The sequence below is a fragment of the Lissotriton helveticus genome, chromosome 10, assembly GCF_964261635.1.
Source record: "Lissotriton helveticus chromosome 10, aLisHel1.1, whole genome shotgun sequence".
NCBI lineage: Eukaryota > Metazoa > Chordata > Amphibia > Caudata > Salamandridae > Lissotriton > Lissotriton helveticus.
In genome coordinates this window covers 392,649,300-392,672,958 of record NC_136071.1, presented here as the reverse complement: position 1 = coordinate 392,672,958, position 23,659 = coordinate 392,649,300, and the positions used below count along the sequence as shown (strand labels likewise).

At 49.6% G+C, this 23,659-nt stretch overlaps 1 protein-coding gene across 4 annotated transcripts in view; it reads left to right on the top strand.

Annotated features, from left to right (window-relative positions):
* The window catches only part of SLC4A2 (solute carrier family 4 member 2), a 1,409,997-nt gene extending 1,403,096 nt beyond the window's left edge, over window positions 1-6,901 (top strand). For all 4 annotated transcript variants that reach the window (XM_078662834.1, XM_078662833.1, XM_078662832.1 and 1 more), the window contains one exon: window positions 5,650-6,901. In XM_078662834.1, the coding sequence (XP_078518960.1) occupies window positions 5,650-5,730 (81 nt within the window). In that variant the 3' untranslated portion in view covers window positions 5,731-6,901. The remainder of the gene's footprint in view (window positions 1-5,649) is intronic.
* Window positions 6,902-23,659: the final 16,758 nt, after the last annotated feature.

Genomic DNA, 23,659 nt, shown 5'->3' with positions numbered 1-23,659 from the left:
CAGCAAAGAGATACAACCATTCAATCCGGTCAAAGGCCATGGTGGCATCAAGTGACACCAGCGCTGCCGGGTGCGACAATGCACGAGCCCTACCCAGGAGGCCATGGAGGCGTCTCAGATTAAGGGCAGTATTACGGCGTGGCATAAAGCCCGACTGGTCTGGATGCACCAACGTGGAAATCACCTTGACTAACCTGATTGCCAGCAACTTTGCCAGTATCTTAGACTCCGCGTTTAGTAGGGAGATAGGACGATAGGAGGAGGGAGAAGCACGGGGCTTGCCCGGTTTGGGAACCACGACAATATTAGCAATGCGTTGATCATAGGGGAGAACCCCGGCCTCTCGGCTTTCCAAAAACATAGCACGCAGGTGCGGCGCTATCTTATGTGCATTCAATTTATATAATTCAATAGGGATGCCATTAGGACCTGTCGCCTTACCCGAGTTAATACTCCTGACGGCTCCCCCAATTTCGTCATCAGTGAGAGGGGAATCTAGATATTTCCGGTTGTCATCCAATAGTACCGGCATAATAATGTCATGGAGCAAATCCGCGTGGTCCGAGCAATCGTGCACATTTGAGGAGGAATAGACTTCCTTATAATAAGAACCAAAAGAGTCAGCTATCAACTGCGGATCAGTCAAGGTCTCCGGACCATCACCCTCAAGCTCAGGGACCAATCGGGACGCGCGATCTCCCCTTTCCAACCAGGCTATAAGCTTACCGGCCCTATCTCCGTGCTCGTAGATTCTACTTTGGACATCATTATGTTGTGTCACCGCCGACTCCCTAGATAACTCACGATATTCGTCTTGTTTAAGGCGCAAGTGATGGCGAACCTCAGCCGTCGCAGAAGTCGCGACCTCCCTCTCTAAACGTATGACCTCCGCCTCCGCTGCTGTTATATCCGCCAAACGCCTCTTCCTCTTACTAGCGATAAGAGACAGCGCCTCACCACGCAGGACAGTCTTATATGCCTCCCAGAGCGTCTGAGCCGAGTCTACCGTCCCCTGATTGTGTTGAAAGTAACGGTCGGAGGCGCTACACAGCTCCTTCTTAATAGCGGGGTCACGAAGATGCCAGGCATTGATGGGTGCCACCCTGCCAACCATGGGCTGTCCCATCTCAATACGGACCCAAACCGGGAGTGATCGGATATACCACGCCCCAGGTGGCGCGCTTCCCGCACGCTATCAGCCATTGCGGGAGTGAAAGGAATATATGTGCAAGGTCTTTGAAAGTGTCGGATTGTAATGTAGGGGGAACATAAATAGAAAGGAAGGTCACCACTTTACCCCCCAGCCTCCCCGACACCCCGACATATCTGCCTCTCTGATCAGACCATGAAGCATGCACCTCGAAAAGAAAAGTCTTGTTCACCAAGATCCCCCCCCCCCCGGGAGCCAGTCGTAAACCCAGCATGCGCAATCAGTCTATAGCCCCCTCTGTGAAGTGCCATACAGCAATTGCCAACAAGGTGAGTTTCCTGGAGAAGCACAACATCCGGCGAGTGGCACCTGATAAACTGGTTAACCATGCCCCGCTTGATCTTGTCTCCCAAGCCATTTACGTTCCAGCTCAACACCCGAATTCCCAACCCCACTGTAGAACCAGACATCTACCCAACTCCATCACGCACGCGCATATCATTCGAGACCCAATGCAATGTGAAACGAAACTGAAAACAAAATCCCCGGAACAACCCGCCTCCCCAACTCAGAAGACCGCCCCCCTCCCTGCACCCCTGTATCAGGACTACGCCCCAAACCCAACTAGCAGTGTGCCTGTCGCCCCACCCAACAATGGTTACTAAAAGTAGAAAGAGGAGGCGCCTGCCGTGTAGTCCACAACCCGACTCCCAAGAATAGGCATCCCAAGAGACAAGCAACATAGTCCAACATGTTACAGAAATAACGCACCAAAAGGCCATTCCTCTCCCCCCATCTTCAGCAATGAGAAATAATCAAACATAAAGTCCTCATTCCGGGTCGTGCTGAGTACCCTCCGTGTCAGGTCGATGATCTTCAGGGTCATCCGGTCTAACAGTGTCCAACCAGTCCGAGGCCACCTCGGCCTTATCAAAAAACCAAGTTCGATCGTTCACTTCAACTCGTAGCTTGGCAGGATATAGCATAGAGTACCTGATCCCCTTGTCTCTCAATCTCCGCTTAACGTGGAAGAAGTTCTGTCTCATCTTCTGCACCGCCTTGGTAAAATCCGGGAAAAAGGAGACTGTGACGTTCTCATACCGCAGAGGGCCGTCCGTCCGCGAGGCCTACAGAATAGCATCCCGGTCCCGAAAGTTCAGCACCCAAGCAATCATGGGCCGCGGTTGTGCACCCACTTTCAGCGGACCCCCTGGCACTCGATGCACCCTTTCCACCGTAAAAAACTTACTGACCCAGAGGCTGAATTACAGTTTCTGCAGTTGCGTCACTGGGCCCTGTCGGATGCGATGTACCCGGGGGCCACTCGGGCCTTCACCCCATTCGAGAAGCTGGCCCGCTCCGGTGCGGGCGCGAAGGGCCTTATATCAAAAATTTATCGGATTCTGCAACATCCTTCCGCACCCCCTGCACACCCGTATCAACGTCGTTGGCAGGAGACTCTAGGTGCTGATATTGACCAGGCGCAGTGGACCCGCCTCTGGAGGGATGTTCCTAAGGTGTACCGCAGTGTGCCGCAACAGGAAAATGCGTACAAGGTAATGACGCTGTGGTATTATACGCCCCAACGACTGCACAAGATGTTTCCCTCTGTGTCGCCCGGTTGTTGGAGATGCGATCATGTGCCAGGTGACTTCATGCACATTTGGTGGACCTGCCCAGTAATCGCTATCTTTTGGAAGGAGGTGTTGAGCCACATTCGGGGGGTGCTGGGATTTCCCCTGCCTGATGCTGCTAGCACGATACTGCTGGGACTCAAGCCTGTTGACCTGCTGGCCCTGACCCACAGTGATTGGACCTTAGCGATGCAAATGTTGGGTGCCGCCAGGCAACTTATTGCTCTATACTGGAAGAAGGTGGAGGCCCCCCCTCTAGCTGTGTGGTTCGGCAGACTGTGGCATGTCATTACTATGGAATTGCTCTCGGCCAGGCTGCAGTCTCGCACGACCCGCTTTGAAAAGGTTTGGAGGCCACTAGTGGCTTACCTTTGCAGGAGCGAATTCGCTAGGAATATGCCCCCATCGCTGCGAGCATTGCAATTGGTGGAAGATGCGGCGCTCCCCTATGCTCCTCGCAATTTGTAACGCCCCCACTGCAGCGACTGTCTCCTCTACTTCCGCCCTACTCCTCCCCTGCTCTTCTTCTCTTCACCTTCTAACCTCTGCTTTCCTCTTTTGACGGCCTTCTCTTGGGCCTCTGGTTGACTGTTGGGCCCCTGAGGCCGGTTACTTGTTTCTGTTTGATATGTTTGCATTTGCCCGCTCCGCGGGAAGATTTGTGAGGCGGGGTATCACTGGGGTGTGCCGGGCAGCGCTTTTTGACCCCCTTCTTGATCGACTTCGTGGGATCTTGCTGGACTTTGATGTGCAGATCGATGAGTGCGATTGGACGTTCCGATTTATGCAAACTTCGCACCACGAATTCTTTCACGCGGCCGGCCCCATGAGGGTTGTAGGCTTATCGCTGTGTCACTGTGACCCTTTTCTTATGTGTGTCTCGAACTGAGGCTTAATAAACAGAAGTTGAAATAAAAAAAACTTACTGAGACCCTTTGGTTTCAAGTGGTTAAGGATCAGGTCTTCAATGAATAGGTCCGGTGTATGCGACTCCGCAGTTTCAGGAACACCCAAAAATGCGGACATTATTCCGACGATTGCGCCCCTCATTATCATCGAGAAGCCTCCTGGTTTCGTCACGCGCAGCCTGAAGAGCTCGGACTTCTCTCTGTAGCTCAGCGGTATCATCAACCAGGCTCGAAGTCCGGATATCGAGGGACTTCACTTTTTCGCTCGTCTTGGCGTGATCCGTGCGCAAGAGGTTAAAGTCAATCTTAACAGAGTCAAGCTTGTGATCGAGTGTGTCTATTCTAGTCGCCATAGAAGTTTTGATTCTGGTGACCACATCCATTATGTCCTGCAAAGAAGGCTCTGCGTTGGCCCTCGGCGAGGAGGCCTCAGTGACTGGCGTTTGCTTCTGGTCAGCCGGAGACCCCCTAGGCACAGTATATTTGTCCAGTTTATTGGATTGGACGGACCTCTGAGTCCTGCCATCTTTAGTGAGAGGTTTCTCCGAGTCTGCTCTGGCAGCCATGACGGGGCGACCTCCGGGAACACCTAGGATAAGGCCAGCGACACAAAGGACGAAAGTCACAGACGCTCGGGATCCCAATCGCGAGTCGTCAAGCGGGAATGTGGGAACCCCCTCCAATATGCCCAGCACCAATAGTCAATTCAAAGGGTGAGCCGAGGCGGGGTCACCACTTCCGGTGGGTCATGCCGCTGTTGTCGCATTAGGTCCCGGCCACGAATGACACCAGAGTCCGCTGCGCCGGCAACGGGTAGGCCCGATATTTCGGACGACGATTCGAGGGGGTAGGAATGGATCCTGCGGGCCACAATTGCACCAGGACGTAGCCACAGCAATCACCCATTGGATGGTGCCCCCGGGTAACAGGATATATGACAGGATAGACGAGCGGCGGAGCGGGTCTCACGGAGCTACACGATCACGCGGCTATCTTGGTCCCGCGCTAGGCTCCTCCTCCGTTTGGGATTTTTTTAAATGGTTTTAGGTCATAAACCAAATAAAAACTATATTTGAAAAGAACTATCTAACACATTTGAGTTGCAGCCAATTTAAATAGTTTTTTTTGTTATTAATATTTCCCAGCTTTGAAGTTCCAGTTAAAATGTAACGTTGGAATCAGAATACTTTTGAGCAAATGTGGAAGCTTTGTACATTTTCTCAAGGTATCATGCTGCCTCTCTTTCCCTGTATGCTCCTACTTTTGTCCGCATTTATCAGTACATTATAATTTTGTGTTCTTGAATCCAAGTTTTTCTTACATTTTCTATTGAGCAATCCTTCTTCTATATGTTCATTTCCCGCAAATACCGATACCTGAAGTTTTATTAAGAGGCCTTACTTTTCGATGACTATCGGGAGAACGAATGGCCCCTTTTAAACTAAGATGATGTAATTCTGCGTTGGCAAAGTCGATTCGTGAACCCGATGAACTTACAGTGTGTGGCTGAGTAAGAACGGCAGCGTCTTGTAACGAGGGATCTCATAGTATGGCAGAGAACCCTCACTGTGGCGAGTAAGGTAGGCATCCAACTGTGATGAGGCAAGGTTCGGGGGAAAGTGGGGAGTAGTTTTGCATTCACCCATGGGTGACGCAAGGAATGATGTCCCAAGATTCACACCACGACAAATTGGACACACCAAGATGGTTCTTAACTGATCATTGACACACACACACAGAACCATGGGCACTGACAAATTGCACTGCTCTTCATAATGGATACAATCATATATGCCCAGTGCCCTCTAATGCAAGTTACTGCAAGCCATTGTATGTGTGTGCAAATTGGTGCCATCTGTTTTCAGAAGTTGATACTTTGTGATGTGCTGAAACCCCTCCAAAATCAGCCATCACGAAATGTTGGCCTACACTAACAATGTCTGTTTTTTCTCCACAGCTGGATGCCAATGAAGCTCAGCCTGTCTTCGACGAGCAGGAGGGTGTTGACGAATATGATGAAATGCCCATGCCAGTATAGCCAAGCTTGAAGAAGAGTGCAAAGAAGCAGACATTGATTTCATCGTTTGGCTGGCATTGATACAATGCTGGTGTCTCCCAGACCTATGAACTGTTACTGTACACCAAAGTTGGCTGCATACCCCAACCTCCAGTTCCCTTCCCTGATGACACCCTATAGTGAGCACAGTTACCTGCCAATTAGTATTGTCCTGTCTCAGCCACAAATACTCTGCCTTCACTCCCTCATACATACTGTATAAGGTGTGAAGTAAGTGGGCTTCAGGTATATTTACTACTGATCTGACATTGCTAAAAACATTTCAGTTTTGGAGGCTGCGTGAGTAATATAGGCAGGAGTGAGCAGTGGAGATTACAATATGTGGTCCTTCATTCTTCACAAGGGATGTAACAGACCAGTTCCAGATCACCGTGTCTGCCTCTGAATGAGCTCAAATTTCTGGGCAGTACCTCTGTCCATATCTGACAGTACCAGATTACTGCCAGGCCATTCCTCACCTAAATTCACATAATGCTTCCTAACACTTCTCTGATATTCTCAGAAAGGTGCCTACCCCTTTCCTAACATTCATTGAATATTACCAGGTCCTTCTCTCATATCCAGACTAGAGGGAGGGCCTTTCTAACATTTCCAAGATACTAACCAGCCCTCTGCTTCCTCTTAATCTGTCCAGTTTCACTTCTTCCTATATTTTGGCTTATTGCTTGCTGCCACAATTTTTAATGACCTTTCTTTTATCCTCTCGCCTTTGTATAGACTTATTATCATCCTCTTTTTTAAATTGTGCTCCCTTTTCCTGTTGTCAGCTCACCATTGTTCTTTATCAGCTCTTCCCTTGACAACACCCCAAATCCATTCTACTTAAGCCTCTGACATCTTCCTTTTCTTTTGATCTCACACACTTTGCTCCAGCATCCAATCATTCCTTTGCATTTTGCACAATACTTTTATCCGGTTCATTTTTTGTAATTCCGCCACACCCCTAACTCCCAAACCACTTATCCCAGCAGTGTGCCCATTTTAGTTTTGTTGATTTACTCCTGTAATTCTGTGCCTTTTTACAGAAAAGCAGGTGCAGTATAGGACAATCAGGTGTTTCCATAAAACTCTTGTATTTTATTTAAATAACTAATTTAATGGACTAGTGCCAATAAACTTAGGTTTGATATAATATTTGTGATGTGGTGTTTCAGTGTGTCGTTTGTACTTTATTGGAACTTACAGGGAGATTGTACCCTGGAAAAGGGCCTTTCCTCTCTGCTCTCACATCATGTTTCCAAAACGGCACCTTCCTTTGCCTTTGTACATGGGCATTCTACTTAAAAAATAAGATCCATTTCCAGCAGTCTTAGTGAAACCTGTGATCACCTCTTTCCCTTGTCTTGCTTAGATTCTACCTTTCCTCTGCAAGTAGTTTTGTTTCCACAGTAACTGACCTTGTCTTCTAAAGCATAGTCCATCTTTAAACAAAGATCCTAATTCAAACTTATAGTGCATGCATTTGATTGAGGCATTTACTCTCAACAGTGAGTTATGCTCTTCAGTAAGCCAGATTGACTCTTTAGTATCAGTAATTTGTCAATCCTTTAGTATTAAATCGATTTTATTGGCAGAACATAAGGGATGGTAATACAGGACAGCGTCACCTACAACCCAGCGGGCCGGCCAACACCTAGTCAGTTCAAGATAGCGAGACAATGAAGTAAAGGCACACTCAAACCGGTAATTACCACAGCGTGTCGCCTACAACCCAGACAGGGCCGGCCACGTTTATAGAAAGGGAGGAACCGGTAAGCCGATCCCGCTGTAGCTGCAAAGTCAAATGTGCTGCAAAGCTTGTGAGCAATAGTGAGCCAAAAGCCTGTAACAGATATTGTAGTGTTCGTGATTCTGCATTTGACAAAAAAACAAAGAACAACAGAATAAAGGAATCAAATCCCAAACCCACCCCTCCCCCCTCCCCAGTGAGCAAGAAATAAAGAAAAAGAAAGGGAAACAGCCTGTAGGCACTGTTAAATGCTGAACTCTGCTGAGTCCAAAGGGATCTGGAAGTCCAGTGGGGGACGACCCCACTAGGTGGCTACACTGTCCTCGGGAATCAATTTCAAAATCCGGAGATAACTAGGACAGGACAGTTGAATTCAGTGGAAAGGATGGATATAAAGGGGGCCAAATCTTGGCATAGTCTGTGCTTTTCCCCAAAGTAGCCATTGATAGTCTGTTCATGCCTAAGAGATACCATAGGTGATGCAACCATTTTGTGTGCTCTGGAATCCTGTCCGATTTCCACCCCACCAGTATTACCCGATGTGTGGCATTCAGTGCTAGCGCCATCTGTCTCCCTCTAGTAGAGCACAGGGGAAAGGTCAACTCATTGGGCAATTCCAAGAGAGTGTAAGCTGGAAGCCTGGGAATGGTGGTATTGAAGGCATTGTCAATGTCGTCAAGTAATCTCTCCCAATTTCTTGTGAGCTTTGGGCAGTTCCATAACAAGTGGAGGAGGGTACCAGGGCTACCGCAGCCACGCCAACAGAGGCCATCACATTCAGAGTGCCACTTGGCTTAGCGGGCTTGGGTATAGTACCAGTAGGACGCAATTTTAAAAACAGTTTCAGCGTGACCCATGGAATGTGCTGTGTGGTGGGACCTATGAAAGACATCGTCCCATTCCTTATCGGACAGTGTGTGTCCCAGCTCCATCTCCCAGCGCCTCTGTCCAGCCGTGCGGGCCTTCCTGGTGCCTTGGGTGAGGAATGAGTATATTTCAGAAATAAGCCCGTGGTCATCCTTTTTACTGATGAGCCATTTCCCGAACGGCCGCTTCGTTCTAATAACCAGGGGTCGCGTTACGGAACCTGACACCCAGTGCGTCATTTGTGAATGTAAAAAGAGATCGGAGCCGGAGAGGCCTTAGTCCCCCTACAGCTCTTTGAAGGGGAGGTGACCTTGGATGTCAAATAGATGCCCCAAGCGCTGGCAACCGCCCTCTAGCCAGCGCGTAGCGACCTTTTTGTCCATCCCAGGTGGGACGTCAGGATTGGAGAAGATCGGGGTCATTGGCGATGGGAACGTAGTCAGGTTAGCCCTTGTAAAAACCTTGCCCCAAACAAGAAAAGTGGGGCAGGTAACTGGCGAAGAGTAAAGCCCCCAGGCGTGTTCGGGTTTCGGCAACCAGCCGTCTCGTCAGATGTGGTGGCCCGCCACCGTCTGGTCCATGAAGACCCAGTATTTTTCTGTCATAGGACGGTTCGATTCCACAAGGAATGAGGCTTGGAAGTAGTGTGTAATGTTAGGTCGGGCAAGGCCGCCCTCTTTCTTAGGGCGTTGTAACAAAGTCCTCTCCAGCCAAGGAGAGATCGGGCCCTACACAAAGCGATCAATCGCGTTCTGGATGTCGCGGAGTGAGTGCTGCGGGGGCTTCAAGGAAGCGTCTGAAAGAGATACAAGGACCGCGGCAGAACGTTCATTTTAACAGCATCCAACCTCCCAAACCATGTCACAGGCAGGCGCCGTCAGTGGGCCAGAGCCTCAGGGATGCGAGAGAGGAGAGTTGTATAGTTCACATCCGTTGTTTTAGCAAGGCTTTTGTGGAGGACCAGCCCAAGGTAAGTAATACCATCTGTTACCCAGTCGAAGGCGTGCCGCGGTAAGATTGAGTACTTGAGACTTCTGCATGTTTATTTTAAAGCCAGAGACTAGGCTGAAGGCCTGAAGATCATCCACAATAGCCGGCAATGAGATCAGGGGGTAAGCCACCGAGAACATTACGTCATCACATAAAGGCTAATGAAATGGTGATCTAGCCAAAACGGGACACCCTGTGCCAAGGGGTTATCCCAAAGCCGTTGGGCGAAGGGCTCCATATATAGGGCAAAAAGCAGAGGGGAGAGTGGGCAGCCCTGCCTTGTCCCCCTCCCAACGCAAAGCTGTCAGAGAGCAAGCCGTTGACCCGCACAACCGCTGAAGGAGAGCTGTAGATGCTCGCTACCCATCGCCGAAACCTGACCCCCAATCCGAAGCGATCGAGGGTGGCAAATAAATATGGCCAATGCACGCGGTCGAAAGCCTTTTCTGCGTCGACGGCTAGCAGTAGGGCTTCTTCTTTAGACCGTTTCACTCTATCGATTTAGTGGCAAATCCGTTTGGTATTGTCCCCGCACTACCTACCAGGAATGAAGCCGGACGGTCTGGGTCGACCAAGCCAGCCATAGGAGAGTTCAATCTGTAAGCCAGAATGCTAGAGAACAGCTTCGCGTCGACATTCAGCAGGGAGATTGGCCGGTAGGAACTACAAAGCTCCGGGTCTTTCCCGGTTTGGGGATGGCGAAATAGTAGCTTGCAACATGGAGGCCATAAGGGAACTCGTATCCGCAAAGGAGTTAAACAAACGGGTGAGCAGCGAGGCAAGTGTGACACAGAAGGTTTTATAAAAAAAGAGCGCTAAAGCGGTCGGGCCTGGGGCCTTCAGGGGCTTCAACCGGGCGATAGCGGAGATCACCTCCTCCAATCGTATGGGGGCCTCCAGGGCCTCAGCCTTGCTGGGCGGGAGAGGAGTGACCACTGCACCTTGAAGGTACTCATTGGGATCAGTCAGAGTCAAGGGGTCTGCGGAACAAAAGGTTTTGTAAAAAGATCGGAAGGCCGGCACTATCCCGGCATCATCCGTAACCGCCGACCCGTTCCCTCCCCATAACGCCTTGATAGCCTGCGCCGCACGCTGGCTGCGAAGGCAATGGGCCAACATGCAGCCCCCTTTATTAGAGCCCACATAGTATTTGTGCTTCAGCCGGACCACTGCGTGCTCAGCCGAAATCGAGACGCCTCAGCTGGAGCCGCTCCCTCTCAAACTGCTGCCAAATTCTAGGGCCGCTGGTGCGTTTATGAATAGCTTCCAGTTCTCTAACTTAAGCTTCTAGTTCAGCGTGCTTGGACCGCCGGTTCTCGTAAGCCGCTTTGGCGATGAGGGCCCCTCTTGCGACCAATTTAAGTGCTTCCCATACCGAGGCCAGCGGCGTTAACCCACATTGTTAAGTACTAGGTAGTCGGCCAGGCAACGCCTGATGTCATCCACCACTGTCGGGGCTCGAAGCAGTGAGTCTCGCAAGCGCCAGTGTGAGGAGGGGGAAGACTGCACAGAGGGAAAGCGCAGTGTCAAGGTAATGTGCGCATGGTCAGACAAGGAGCGGGCTTCAATGGTGGAATCTGTGGCGCAGGCCCAAGCAGCTGGCGTAATAAGGAAGTGGTCCAGGCGGGCATAGGTCTTAGTAGTATGAATAGTCCCGCACATCAGGCTGTAAGCAGTGCCAGGCGTCTCTGATCCCTGCGTTGCGCAGCCAATCGCCACCGCCCACCAACAAGGCTCCCGCATCCCCGGACCGCAACCCAGAGCGGTCCAGGCCAGCATCCATCACTAAGTTGAGGTCGCCACCCACCACCACCATAGAGTCAGGTGTGTGAAGAACATCAGCATAGGCAGGAATTTCTCCGGGCGTTCATTTGGGGAGTAGATGGATGCTACGGTAAAGTGAGAAGGCCCCATACGAAAGCACAACGCTAGTAGACGCCCTTTGATCTCAGCGATAGTTCCCACCACCAAACTCCTGAAGCATTTGGAGAGCAGAATAGCCACTCCACCCAATTTACTATTCCCAGAGGACCAAAACTGCAGGGGAAAGTGACTATGGCGCATGTTGTGTGTGTCGCTATGAAGTAGGTGGGTTTCCTGAAGAAGACAAATATCACCTCCAGAGTGTTCAAGCAGGGACAGGACCGCTTTCCGCTTGGTGGGGTTATTAAGACCCTGAGCATTGAAGCTAACTACCTTGATTTCCATCTATGAAAGACGTACCTACCAGTGCTACCGTTAAGGCTACGGGAGGCGCGCTGAGGGACAGAGCCTAAAGGGGGCCCCTAGAGCGGAGGAATGCGGGCATAGCTGGACAAAAGTATGTGCAAAGAAAAATTGCTCACTGGAGAGAGAACCCTCCCTACCCTAAAAGTAGAAAGCAACCCCTTGAACAACAGAACATTAACCATATCAAGTCCAAGAAGTCCAACCCAAAGAAGGTCAGTAACAGTCGGGGTCCGCCAAGGGAGAGAGCCCACACCCATCCAGTGAGGGGGTTGGCAACTAACTCCCATCTGGGCTACAAGAGTCCGGGAGCGGCGACCCTCCAGCACCATTAGAGAGAACCATAATGGGATAAAGTCACCTCACAATCAAGCAGGGGACGAGTGCACCGGGCTGGTGGTTAACGAGGAGACGACAGCCTCCCTTTCTTTGGCCATAGTCTCGGTATCCGGCTCGTGGGTAGCAGAGCGCCTTCCCACCATCTGCCATCGGCCGGGCCTGGTGCGAGGCTGATCTGAGGTCTTGTGCTGATCATCCGGGGTGTCTGGGGATAGCCGCCTCAGGACTGCCTTGGCCTCTCGCAGCAAATTAAGCTGTCTCAGCTTGCCTTCGTATTTGAAAATTATGTGGAAGGGATGTCCCCAGGCATAAGCAATCCCTTTCTCCCTCAGGTGGAGGGTTTTATCAATGTGACAGCCACTAGGTCCTGGTAAAGCATTGGGGAGTAACCCCTGAACTGCAAGGGATGCAAGTCTCGTGATTTCCGCAGAATTAGCTCTTTCAGCTGAAAATCGTGGATGCAAGCCAATATGTCCGGGGGTGGGGCCGCTCCGTGGCATGGCAGCCCCACACTGCACCCTATCAATCTGGATGTCACTCGTGTGCTCCGAACCCAGCACCTGGTGGAGGAGGGCCTGAGTAAATTCCCTGATGTCGCTGCCTTCGGCTCCAGATTTTACTCCACGAATGCAGGTCTTTTTGCAATGGGAACTGTTCTCCAAGTCCTCCGTGTGTCCCTGGAGCTCGATGTGTTGTTCCCTGAGCTTCAGGATCTCCTGCTGCATCATCTCAATTTCTTTGCCGCGGGATGTCTCATGGTCTTCCAAGGTCGCCACGCCGTCTCCGATCTCCACATCGCGCCTCACCTCTTTAAGGTCCGCTGCCAGTTGGCCTTTGAGGTCTTGTAAGTCCTCTCTCAGGGTTGTGAAGAACGACATCATAAAAGCCTTCGTTGCGGGTGCATCTTACCCCTCCAGCGATCCGGAGGCATCACCCTCCACACGCCCGCCCGCACCCTGCGGAGGGGCCTTCAGCAACATCTCCTTCACTGAGCGCTCTTTTTCGGTGTGCTCTTTCTTGAGCCTAGCGTTTGCCATCTGGGCCACAGCTAGGACCCTGGACCCCCTCTGCTGACGCCAGGTACTGTGGCCCGAGCGATGTGGATGTGTCGGACCATGTGTAGGCTCGGAGCCGCTGTCTCTGGCGCTCGCATCGCTGTTCTTGGACTCACGGAGGGCCCTGCACGGTACGCCGAGTGGCCCAGTGGACAAGAAATCACCAACGGGCGTGTAGACACACACCGTGGCTGCAGCAGGGGCGGATGCAGAGGGTCGCCGAGGTATGCAGGGGGACTAAGGCGGATGGTGAGTCAGTACCCAGTTCAGTCTGTGACCTCTCTATCCTGTGGGATAGCCGCCAACCGCCTCTGGTGCTCGGCCCCAGCAGCAATCTCTATAGGCCCTCCAATGGTGGTATGTATGGGGCCTGCACCTCGATGCGGCAGTCCCACGTGTGCTTCCACCCATGGCAGGGGTCAGGGGCGGCAGCCCTCATCAGTACAAGCACCCCCCGGCCGTTCGGCTCCACGACCCAGACTCACGCTCCATGCATGGCCTGCAGGCCTACTTCAGCTGTCCAGGAGGGGTAGGCCGCATCCTCAGGCCCAGGCTGATCCGAGTGTCCCGGCGACCGGAGGCCCCCCTGCAGGCGTCCGAGGTTACCTCCGAAGATCAAAGGGCTTACCACAAGTGTTGAAGGTTTTCAGGCATAGCCCTGTCTCCACGAGCCCGGGCCGATCATTGTAGCCTGTCGCCGGCCTCTGGGCACCCCCCGCAGGCCAGACTGCACACTCCAGAGCTCCACCATGTAGGCTGTGCTGTGGCTCCCCGGATCGCGGAGCCCGCCATTGTCCGTATGGGGAAGGGCTGGAACACCACCACTCCAAAGCTCCAAGGCTGCGCACACCGGCGGCCGCGCCGATGCCCGTGCGCCGCCGTCACTGGCCGCCCTGGTGCGCACAAGCCGCCGACTGCTGTGGGAGGCCGCCGGCCCTCAGCCCCCACCGGGAATCGCCATGGCTGCAAGCGAGTACGCAGCTCTTTCTCGCCTTAAGGGAAGCCCGGCATGGGTTAGGGGCAGCACTGCATCCCTCTGCCCGAAAAGCAGTTTATATGGTGAGCATTAACAAGGCTATTGTGCTCAGCGAGGCGGGGGGGACCACAAGACACGTCCTACACGGCCGCCATCTTGGCAACGCCCCCTTGTCAATCCTTTAGAGCAAAGTTAATACACTTATATTTAAAGTTGTTTCCCTTTTGCTTGCCTGGATAGCCAAAGCTTCTGATTTCAAAGTTGCTATTAATAATGCAAATCATTGAAGAGCAATGGCCATTTACTGATCCAGTGTTTCAGTTTAGGTAATTTGGCAGATAAATACTTGTCTTGAGATAGCTTTAACCCCCCCCCCCCAGTGCAATTGATAGCACATTCACAAAACAAGCTCCTATTGCTGCGTCTGCGCTGACACTATGGGCACAGACCTTTGCTCAAGAGCTGCTGAGGCCAAGCACTCACAGTCAGAGCTTCTAAAATACCCTGGACCAGCTGAGGATCTTCCAACAGAGTGTATTCCTTAAGACGTAGTTCAGCACTCTTGTCCGTCCCCAAGACCATCTAAGGGTCCTGTACCTAGCAGATCCTAGTTTCAACCATCTTTACTCTACAAGCATTGAAAGAAGTATATCACATGTAGGCTGATCTCTCCAACCATTCTTCACAGACTTCCTGGACCAGGTATTCTAGAGATCTCATTGTGTTTTAGTCTAGACTCCGCAGCATGCTCAAGACCCAACATTTATTCCACAACTGCTCCAGGGAATAAAGGTCAGTGCTCATTCCCTCCTTTAAGAGCATCTAAATTCTTACATTCAACTCTGGTCCTAGAGTTGCAGTTGCGTTTTAAAGAAAAGCACCCAGCATTGATCCTGAAGATTTAGGTCAGTCCTCCTCACCCTTCCACAAAACACTTGAATCTCGTATACTAATACTGTGACAAGACCTTTCTTGTTCATCTCCCAAGTCGGACTCCTTCAACCTCTAGACACCAAGGCCACAGAATACCTCAAGGTCTGCCTTGTGATACATATCATATAATGTATGGAATTTTCAGTGACCCATAAAGAGATATAGCAACGTGTCACAGAGCTAAGCAGACAAATGAGAAAATCTGCACTTGCTGCAGAAACTTTACCAGGAAAGTCTGAAGATTCGGACACCTTCCTGTAGCATAAAGCTTGGAATTATGAGGGTACTCAGAAATTGAGTGATCCTGACTTTATAAACACTAGATACACATCAGATATATATTAATATGGAAAACCATAGACCCGTAAGGGGGTGAACTTCACAACACTGTAGAAACCGGCAGGTACAAATGTATCTTACTCAAATTTGACTGCTGCCCCATGACTTTCAGAGATTTTGCATAGAATAAGTGAGGAGATTTCAGGGAAATGTACCTGCATTCTGTTCTTCGCCACTGAACCTCTGTCTGTGATCCACAAAGTCTGTTTTCAACTTCATAATATATTTCACGTCTTATATGGAGGAAGTCCTTTAGTTGAAACATACCTAATAAGTTTATGGAAAGCATAGCTCTAAAATTAAATTGAATAACCTGTTCAATTAAAATAAACAAGTAGAGCCTAGTTAAGGATATTTATTCTAGTGTTTTATATGACACCAGGTTGTCATCATATTTGAAAAATTAGGAACAGTACAGAGATGAAGCCTAGGCCGTAGGGAGTCCACAGATGAAGGCTAGTAATACTTCTGTCATTCTCCGTAAGCAGCTTAGGAAGATTTAGGCCAAGGCTTTCTTGAATAGTTCAGTGTTTTTCTGACGTTTTCTAAATTGGAGGTAGTTAAATCGAGAGCATCCACGACCTTGGACTAGTCGCACCATGAGATCATCCTCCGCTTAAACGGACGAAGAGTAATCGCATTTGAGGAAGTTGAGTGTATCTAAGTGCTTGCACATTGAACAAGAAGATCCTTGGATGGTGCAAAGTGCATTCAATTTAATCCTAACATCCTGTGGGAGGTAGTGGAGCACATTCAAGGTCTGTTTAGAGTGGCCACATCTCTAAAAGTTAAGACATGTTTAGTGTCTTCGTTTTGGATCCTGTCATCCAAGATCTTTGACAGGCCTGTGAAATCCCACTGCAGTAGTCTACTGTTTCAAGACAAGGGATCTTCTGATTTCAGTTTGGTGAAAGATTTGCAGAAGAAGGGGGATGTTGCAGAGTGAGGAGAGTTGTGTGTTGACCTCCTTCAATATATTATTATTTTGAGAAGCAAAAGAGAGGTTTGAGTGAAAGAGAATACTTACGTTTCTTACTTTCTGAGTGGTAGAGGGGGCAGCTATAGACTAGACGGTCTCTGAAGTATCAATGGGGCAATGTGTTGTCTTCCTAAAATAAGGATATCTTTTTTATCTTTTTTTTTTTGCAGTTTTATATAGCGCGAACTAGACCCGACCCGAATCGGGTATCAGAGCGCTTTACATAGCACCAGTTACGTTACATTAGGACACACATTCGTTTTTTTTTTTTTGTTAGGCACGGGGAGATTAAGTGATTTGCCCAGAATCACAGGAAGTCATTTAGGCAAAGGAAGCTTTCTCTTATTCAATGTTATACTGGTCTAGGAAATTTCAGATGTTTTCGTGACCATCTGGGCTGTTCACCAGACCAATGTAAATTTGTGTTAGCATACTTACAGAAGTGGATTAGGTAATGTTCTAGTCGCTTAAACAGGGGGTGCATGCAGGGATGTGAATCCCCTGGTTTAGTGCTACAGCAGGGTTATGTTTTTTTATGGACCTCTGTTGTCTGCAACTCGGAAGACAAAAGCGCATTATTAATACTCTAATGAAAAATGAAAGCTGGGGTGATCGAAAGGGTAAAGAATGATTGAAGGATAAAAACGATGAAAGATGAAAGTAAGGATGGGTGATAACAATTATGAAGGGTTGAGTTGGCAGATGGACGGATGAAGAGATGGGTGGATGGACGAGTGAAAGGATAAAATAAACAGAAATCTGAGTCGATGGATGCATGAACAAACGGATCATTTGATGGTTGAAAGGCGTTACTGATGGATGGGTAAGTCAAAGAATAGATGTATTACTGGATGGACGCATGCATACATGATGGATGTGTGAACGGATGTATGAAATGGCTGATGGATAGTGAACAGATCAATGATGGATGAAAGAAAAAAATGAATGGATAACAGAATGTAAAAGTAGCCTGGTGGCTATTGTAGGAGAGTAGGATCTGCTTCTTATAGTTACCCCCACTTTTTGCTTCTGTTTCACTGTTTTTCGACTTTAGTCTGGCTGGGACCCTGCTATCCAGGGCCCAAGCCTAGCTGCTTCCTCTCTAAAATGATTGCATGTACTTTAGGTACACCACAGATAGGATTCTGGGGTACCCTTATAAGTCCCTAGTATATGGTATCCTACATACCCAGGGCATAGGTACCCCAGAGGCCTCTCATGGGCTGCAGCATGTATTATGCCACCCCTGAGAGACCTCTCAAAATGACACCACAGGTCTGCTACAGCAGCCTGTGGAAGGTGGTGTATGCAACCCTTACGTAGATGTAGGCTCCCTATATCTCCCTTTTATCACTACACATATAAACCTATCAGTCACCCCTATTGCAGGCCTTATCAATCCTGAAGCCATGGTGCTGGGTTTTGTGTGAGAGGGTGCCCATGCATGAGCAGGGCCCCTCTGCAGCCTTCGGAATCTATTCTCCAGGATTGTTCTGTGATGCAGCCAACCATATACTCTTAAGTGCATTATAACCGCACGAAACTGGACAAAGGACATAGGTGTAGCCACCCCTCTGTCCTGACCCTCCCATAGGTGGGTCCCTGAGTTTGTCCCACCCCTTCCTTGGGTATAAAGTAGGAACCCCTGACTACAGGACTTTAGATTTACCTGGACGAAACTCTGCTACAGCATCCCAGAACCTCAACTATCTACACTTCGTTGGATGACCGAAGAATCTCCCTTGGAGTAAATTAGTTACTCCCCTGCAAGGCAGGCACCAAAGACACATCTGTCCACTTTGCAACTATGCAGCTCCTGAAAGACTCCGAAGATTTTGCAACACAGGAGGTGGGTTTCCAAGCTTCCCCGAGGCCGATCCGTGCTCTCAGCAAACCGGAGATCCAAAGCCCTCGTGGGGACCGTGCAACCCGAACCCCTGGACACGGTGACCATTTGCCGCAGCGTATGCTTCTTGGTGATCCCTGAGGCTATGCTTTGGGCTACTTGTAGTCCAGACCCCGAGCAGTGATTCCACTCCACGAGTGACCCGTAGGCTGGTATTTAGTGATTTCTCTTGCGATCCCTTGTCCGTCGACTTATGGGTCCCTGAGAAGGGTACTGTAACTTTGAATAGGCTTACCTGGTTGCTCCAGGCGTGCCCTGACTCTCCATCACTTGGGGAGTCACCAGGACCTTGCTGATCTATCCCCAAGCCTTTTTTACTCTCACCGCGTGTTGCCAAGGCTTGTTGGGCTTCGATCCGGACACCGACTCCCTAGCACTCGACATCCTTTGTGGGACAGCTCGCCTGCGGACTCAGGTCATCGTCGACGTCTCCTGGTCCCCGTGGCAGCGGAGTCAAGCTTCACCTCATCGCACCTGAAACACCCGACTTAGTTGGCATTGGTCTATCGTGCCCCTGGTCACCCTGAAGTGATCCAGACTCTGTCCCCTCTGGTTTCAGGTTCTTCACATCTCCGATCCAGGCTTGGATCACACCGGACACTTTTCCTTTCCACAGCAGCAGCACTTTGCAGCAACTCGCCATTGAAACAGCGACGATTCCTGACACCATTTGGCACCTATGCACCCGGCTTCCCTGGGTGAGGTAACACGAGTACTCCGGTGCAAACATGGGTGCTGGCCTTAGAACCTTCCAAGTCTAAAAGGGTTTGCTCCAAGTCCTCTCCAAAGTGTCCCTAATCTTTAAAATTCTAACCGTGACTTTCCCATAGGATTGTATGGAGCTCACAGCTGTGTTCTCACACTGCACGTGTCCCCGTGGGTCCCCTGTGTCACTACCTTGGGTGGTTCCTTGGGGTCCCAGTGATTCTACGTGCTCTAGGCACTGTGTCTAGTCAAGTCGTGGTTCTTATACCACTTTATTAATACATGGTTTGGTCTCCCCCCGGGGCCCATTGTATATTGTGCTATTTACTTACGTTGTAGTGTATTGATATTATGTATCTTGCTCTCTAATCTCATAAAGAGGTTGGTATAGAGTGTTTAGTAATAAATACATATACTTTATATATAACTTGTGTGGTTCTCCTTTCATTTGATCATTCAAGAGGTTATAATCTGTTAAACCAAGCTGCTTTACACTCCTTCACGACTTAGCCTGAAGGCTGCTCTCCATAGCTACCACTAGGATAGCTTTCAATAAAGGTTGTCTTAAACCTATTCATCAATAAGGGTTGTTGGACTGGTGCAAGGTGCCCACTATAACTAGTGGACAGCATATACTAGGCCAACTTCTCACATTGGTGGCAGCGGTGGGATTCAAGCTTGCTGTTGATTTACCAGATAATCTCATTGAGTGACTAACTGAAAACCACTGTAGGTACTTCGGTACATATAAAACAAGCCAAGAATAAAGTAAATTCTACTGAACTTAGAGTTGGGTAAGTCAAAGGTCTAGCACACCCTTTCTCCAACTCAAGAGAGAGTTAAGTAGTCCCACTAGGTAAGGTAGGTGCCTACACCACATAACACTAGTATGTCTTCAAGAGCTGAAGCCAGTGGCTCCATGCTGACTAAGTATGACCATGTCCCATTCCAAGAATTGAGGAACATGTGTGCATCCAGGATACTGAAGACAAGGAAAAACCCTAGAGCTCAACACCTCATAGAGGTATTGCTTTTGGATGACCGCAGAAAAACCCCAGGGTCTGATGAGGCAGGCAAGTTGGGTGGGGCAACAGAAGAGGAAAGGCTAGGAGGTGAATACATCCAAGACCTGGACTCTGAAGCTGACCAGGAGGAACATAATGATTCTAACCTGGACAATCCAATTCTTCCCATAGGTGGAGGAGAAGGCCCCAATGGGTCCTCTCTTTACTCCACCTGGAAGGGTTAGCAGTTTACCAAGAAGATCATGATCTCCTTCTCAGGAATCTCATCATTCTGAACAAGATTGTCCCTCCCTTCCAGAGTGGGGTTTACATCCACAAATGGATAACTGCACTTCAGAGGGCCTGTAAATGACAGAGGGTCTCTCAGGAGCAGTGGGCAGCAATCTTGTGGCACTCCTTTGCAGACAAAGGTAGAGGCAAGCTCCTTACTGTTAGAGAAGAGGATGCTGATAATTACAAAGTCTTGAAGGGTGCTCTGATTAATGGGTTTGGCTTAACCACTGAACAGTACAGGATTATGTTCAGAGATACCCAAAAGGCACAGCCTCAACACTGGGTTGACTTTGTAGATTGTGCTACTAAGGCTCTGGAAGGTTGGATACATGGCAGCAAAGTGCATGACTTTTAAGGATTGTACAATTTGATTATGAGTGAGCAGATCCTTAATAATTGTCCAAATCAGCTGTTGCATCAGTACCTGGTGGACTCTGATCTGACCTCTCCCCGAGAATTGGGCCAGAAGGCAGACAAATGGGCCAGAACCAGAGTGAGGCTGAAACCAAGGTGGTGACTCAAAGGAGCAAGATTCTAAAAACTCTGATAAGGGTGGGGAAAAGGGTAGAGACCAGAAGTCTTCTTAAGGGCCCCACAATCTGCATCTGATGGGGAGTCACAATCAAACAAGGGAAAAGGCAAGAAGAAACCATGATGTAAAATCTGTAAACAGAAAACCCATTGGACAATTGACTGTAACAAGTCCAAGGACTCAACTTTCACTACCACTGCCCCTAAGGCAACTGTTCCCCCTAGTTCAGCTCCACAGTGGTAGTTCTCAGAATAAGGATGTAGTAGGGTTAACCCTGGGATCTGAGATGGACTCTGGCCTAGTCAGAGTTCCTACTCAGGCTATACTGATCTGTGATGGGGGCATGGATATGGCCTCCTTATTTGTGAGTCGCAGTAAATTGGGCAAATACAGACAACAGCCCTTGTTAAATGGAAAAGAGGCCTTGGCATTCAGGGACACAGGAGCAAGTGTCACAGTGGTGACAAAAGATCTTGTGGCTCCTAAGCAAATCATACTTGGGGAGATGTACCAAGTGACCAATGCTAGCAATGTCAGGACAGGCCATTCCTTGGCAGTTGTTAATTTCACCTGGGGAGGGGTAACTGGCCCTAACAAGGTTGTGGTAAGTGCAGACCTCCCTGTTGAATGCTTGCCTGGCAATAATTTAGAAACTTCAGCTTGGGCTGAAGTGGAACTCAGGACTCACGCAGAAATGTTGGGAATCCCTGCTGATGTGTTTGCTATGACTAGGTCACAGGCAAAAATGTCTTACACTGAACAGGTCTTGGATCCTGGAAGAATGGACCAAGTACCTTCCAAGAGGAGGAGCAGTAGGGGTAAGGCTGTGTCTTGTCTCCTGGTTCAGAGTACAGATCATCCTCTTGAGGGAGATGATCCTAGGCCTGAAGAAAGAACTGGCCAAGATGAGCTTGAACCTGATCAGGCTGAGTTCTTGGGGACAGGGGGGGCTTCCAGGGCAGATCTGAGTCAGGAGCAGCTGAGCTGCCCCTCTCTTGAACCCCTCAGACAACAAGCTGTTGCTGAGGCTGCTGAGAGTGCTAGTGGGTCCCATAGGTTCTACTGGGATGATGGACTCCTTTACTCAGAGAGTAGAGACCCAAAGCCTGGTGCCATCAGGTGGTTGGTTATTCCTCTGATGACATCCCTTTAGCAGGTCACCTAGGCCAAAACAAGACTTGGGAGCGGCTTGTCCCTCACTTTCATTGGCCTCACATGTCTGAAGATGCAAAGCAGTTGTGTTGCTCCTGTGTCACCTGTCAAGCCAGTGGCAAGGCAGGTAGTACAACAAAGGCCCCCTTGATACCACTACTTGTGGTGGGGGTTCCCTTTGAGAGGGTTGGGATTTTTATAGTTGGTTCCATGGATCCTCAGACAGCATCTGGGCACAGATGTATCCTGGTGGTGGTGGACCATGCCACTAGGTACCCAGAAGCAATTCACCTTAGGACCACCACTGCACCTGGGGTGGCAAGAGCCCACCTGGGAATATTTTCCAGAGTGGGCTTCCCTACGGAGGTGGTATCAGACAGAGATGCAAACTTCATGTCTAGTTACTTGACTGCTATGTGGAAGGAGTGTGGAGTAAATTATAAATGTACCACCCCATATCACCCTCAATGCAATGGGTTAGTTAAAAGGTTCAACAAAACCCTAAAGGGCATGATCAAAGGTCTCCCAGAAAAGCTTAGGCGCCGATGCAACATACTTTTGCCCTACCTTCTATTTGCCTACAGAGAGGTTCCACAGAAGGGGGTTGGTTACAGCCCGTTTGAACTGTTTGGACATCCAGTTAAGGGTCCATTGTGCCTAGTGAAGGAGGGATGGGAGTTACCTCTCAAACCCCCTAAACAGGATATTGTGGACTATGTACTTGGTTTCCGCTCCAGGATGGCTGAGTACATGAAGAAGGCCACTAAAAACCTTGAGGCTGGCCAGGAATTATAGAAGGCCTGGCATGACCAAAAGGATGTGCTCACTGTTTACCAGCCAGGACAGAAAGTATGGGTGTTGGAGCCTGTGGCCCCAGCAGCCCTCCAAGACAAGTGGAGTGGCCCTCATACCATAATTGAGTAGAGGTTACCTACCTGGTGGACCTTGGAACTCCCAGGAGCCCCCATAGGGTGTTCCATGTCAACAAGCTCAAACCATATGTTGACAGGGCAGACATGGGCTTGCTCATGACTACTGATGAGGGACAGGAGGAAGAGAGTGATCCACTCCCTGACCTGCTCTCACAGAACCCTGATGATGGGTCAGTAGATAGTGTAGCCTTGGCAGGCTGCCTCACTGACCAGCAGCAAACTGATTGCATAAAAGTTCTCAATCAGTACAGACCTATATTTTCACTGACACTGGGGACAGTCTGCCTGTTAAAAATGAGATTTACAGGCAACCTGATCATGTTGGGGACTGTATCAGGACTGAAGTCCAGCAGATGTTGGAATTGGGAGTTATTGAACCCTCAGATAGCACTTGGGCTAGTCCAGTAGCCTTAGTCCCCAAACCTCACACCAAAGATGGCAAGAGAGAAATTGGGTTTTGTGTTGACTACAGAGGTCTCAATGCAGTCACTAGGACTGATGCTCATCCAATTCCAAGGGCAGATGAGCTTATAGATTCTTTGGCCTCAGCCAATTTTCTGAGCACATTTGACCTGACAGCGGGCTACTGGCAGATCTAACTAGCTGATGATGCAAAGCCCAAAACAGCATTTTCTAACCCTAGTGGGCACTACCAATTTGTGGTGATGCCCTTTGGTTTGAAGAATACACCTGCCACTTTTCAAAGGTTGGTGAACAAAGTCCTTACAGGTCTGGAAGACTATAGTGCAGCATATCTAGATTATATTGCTGTCTTTAGCTCCACATGGGAGGATCACCTGGTCCACCTGAGAAATGTTTTGGAGGCCCTGCAGAAAGCAGCCCCCACTATCAAGGCCACCAGGAAGAGGTGTGGCGCCGCGGCCAGGGCGACTGACGCTGGAATCTGGGGACCACGGTTCGATCCCCAGCTC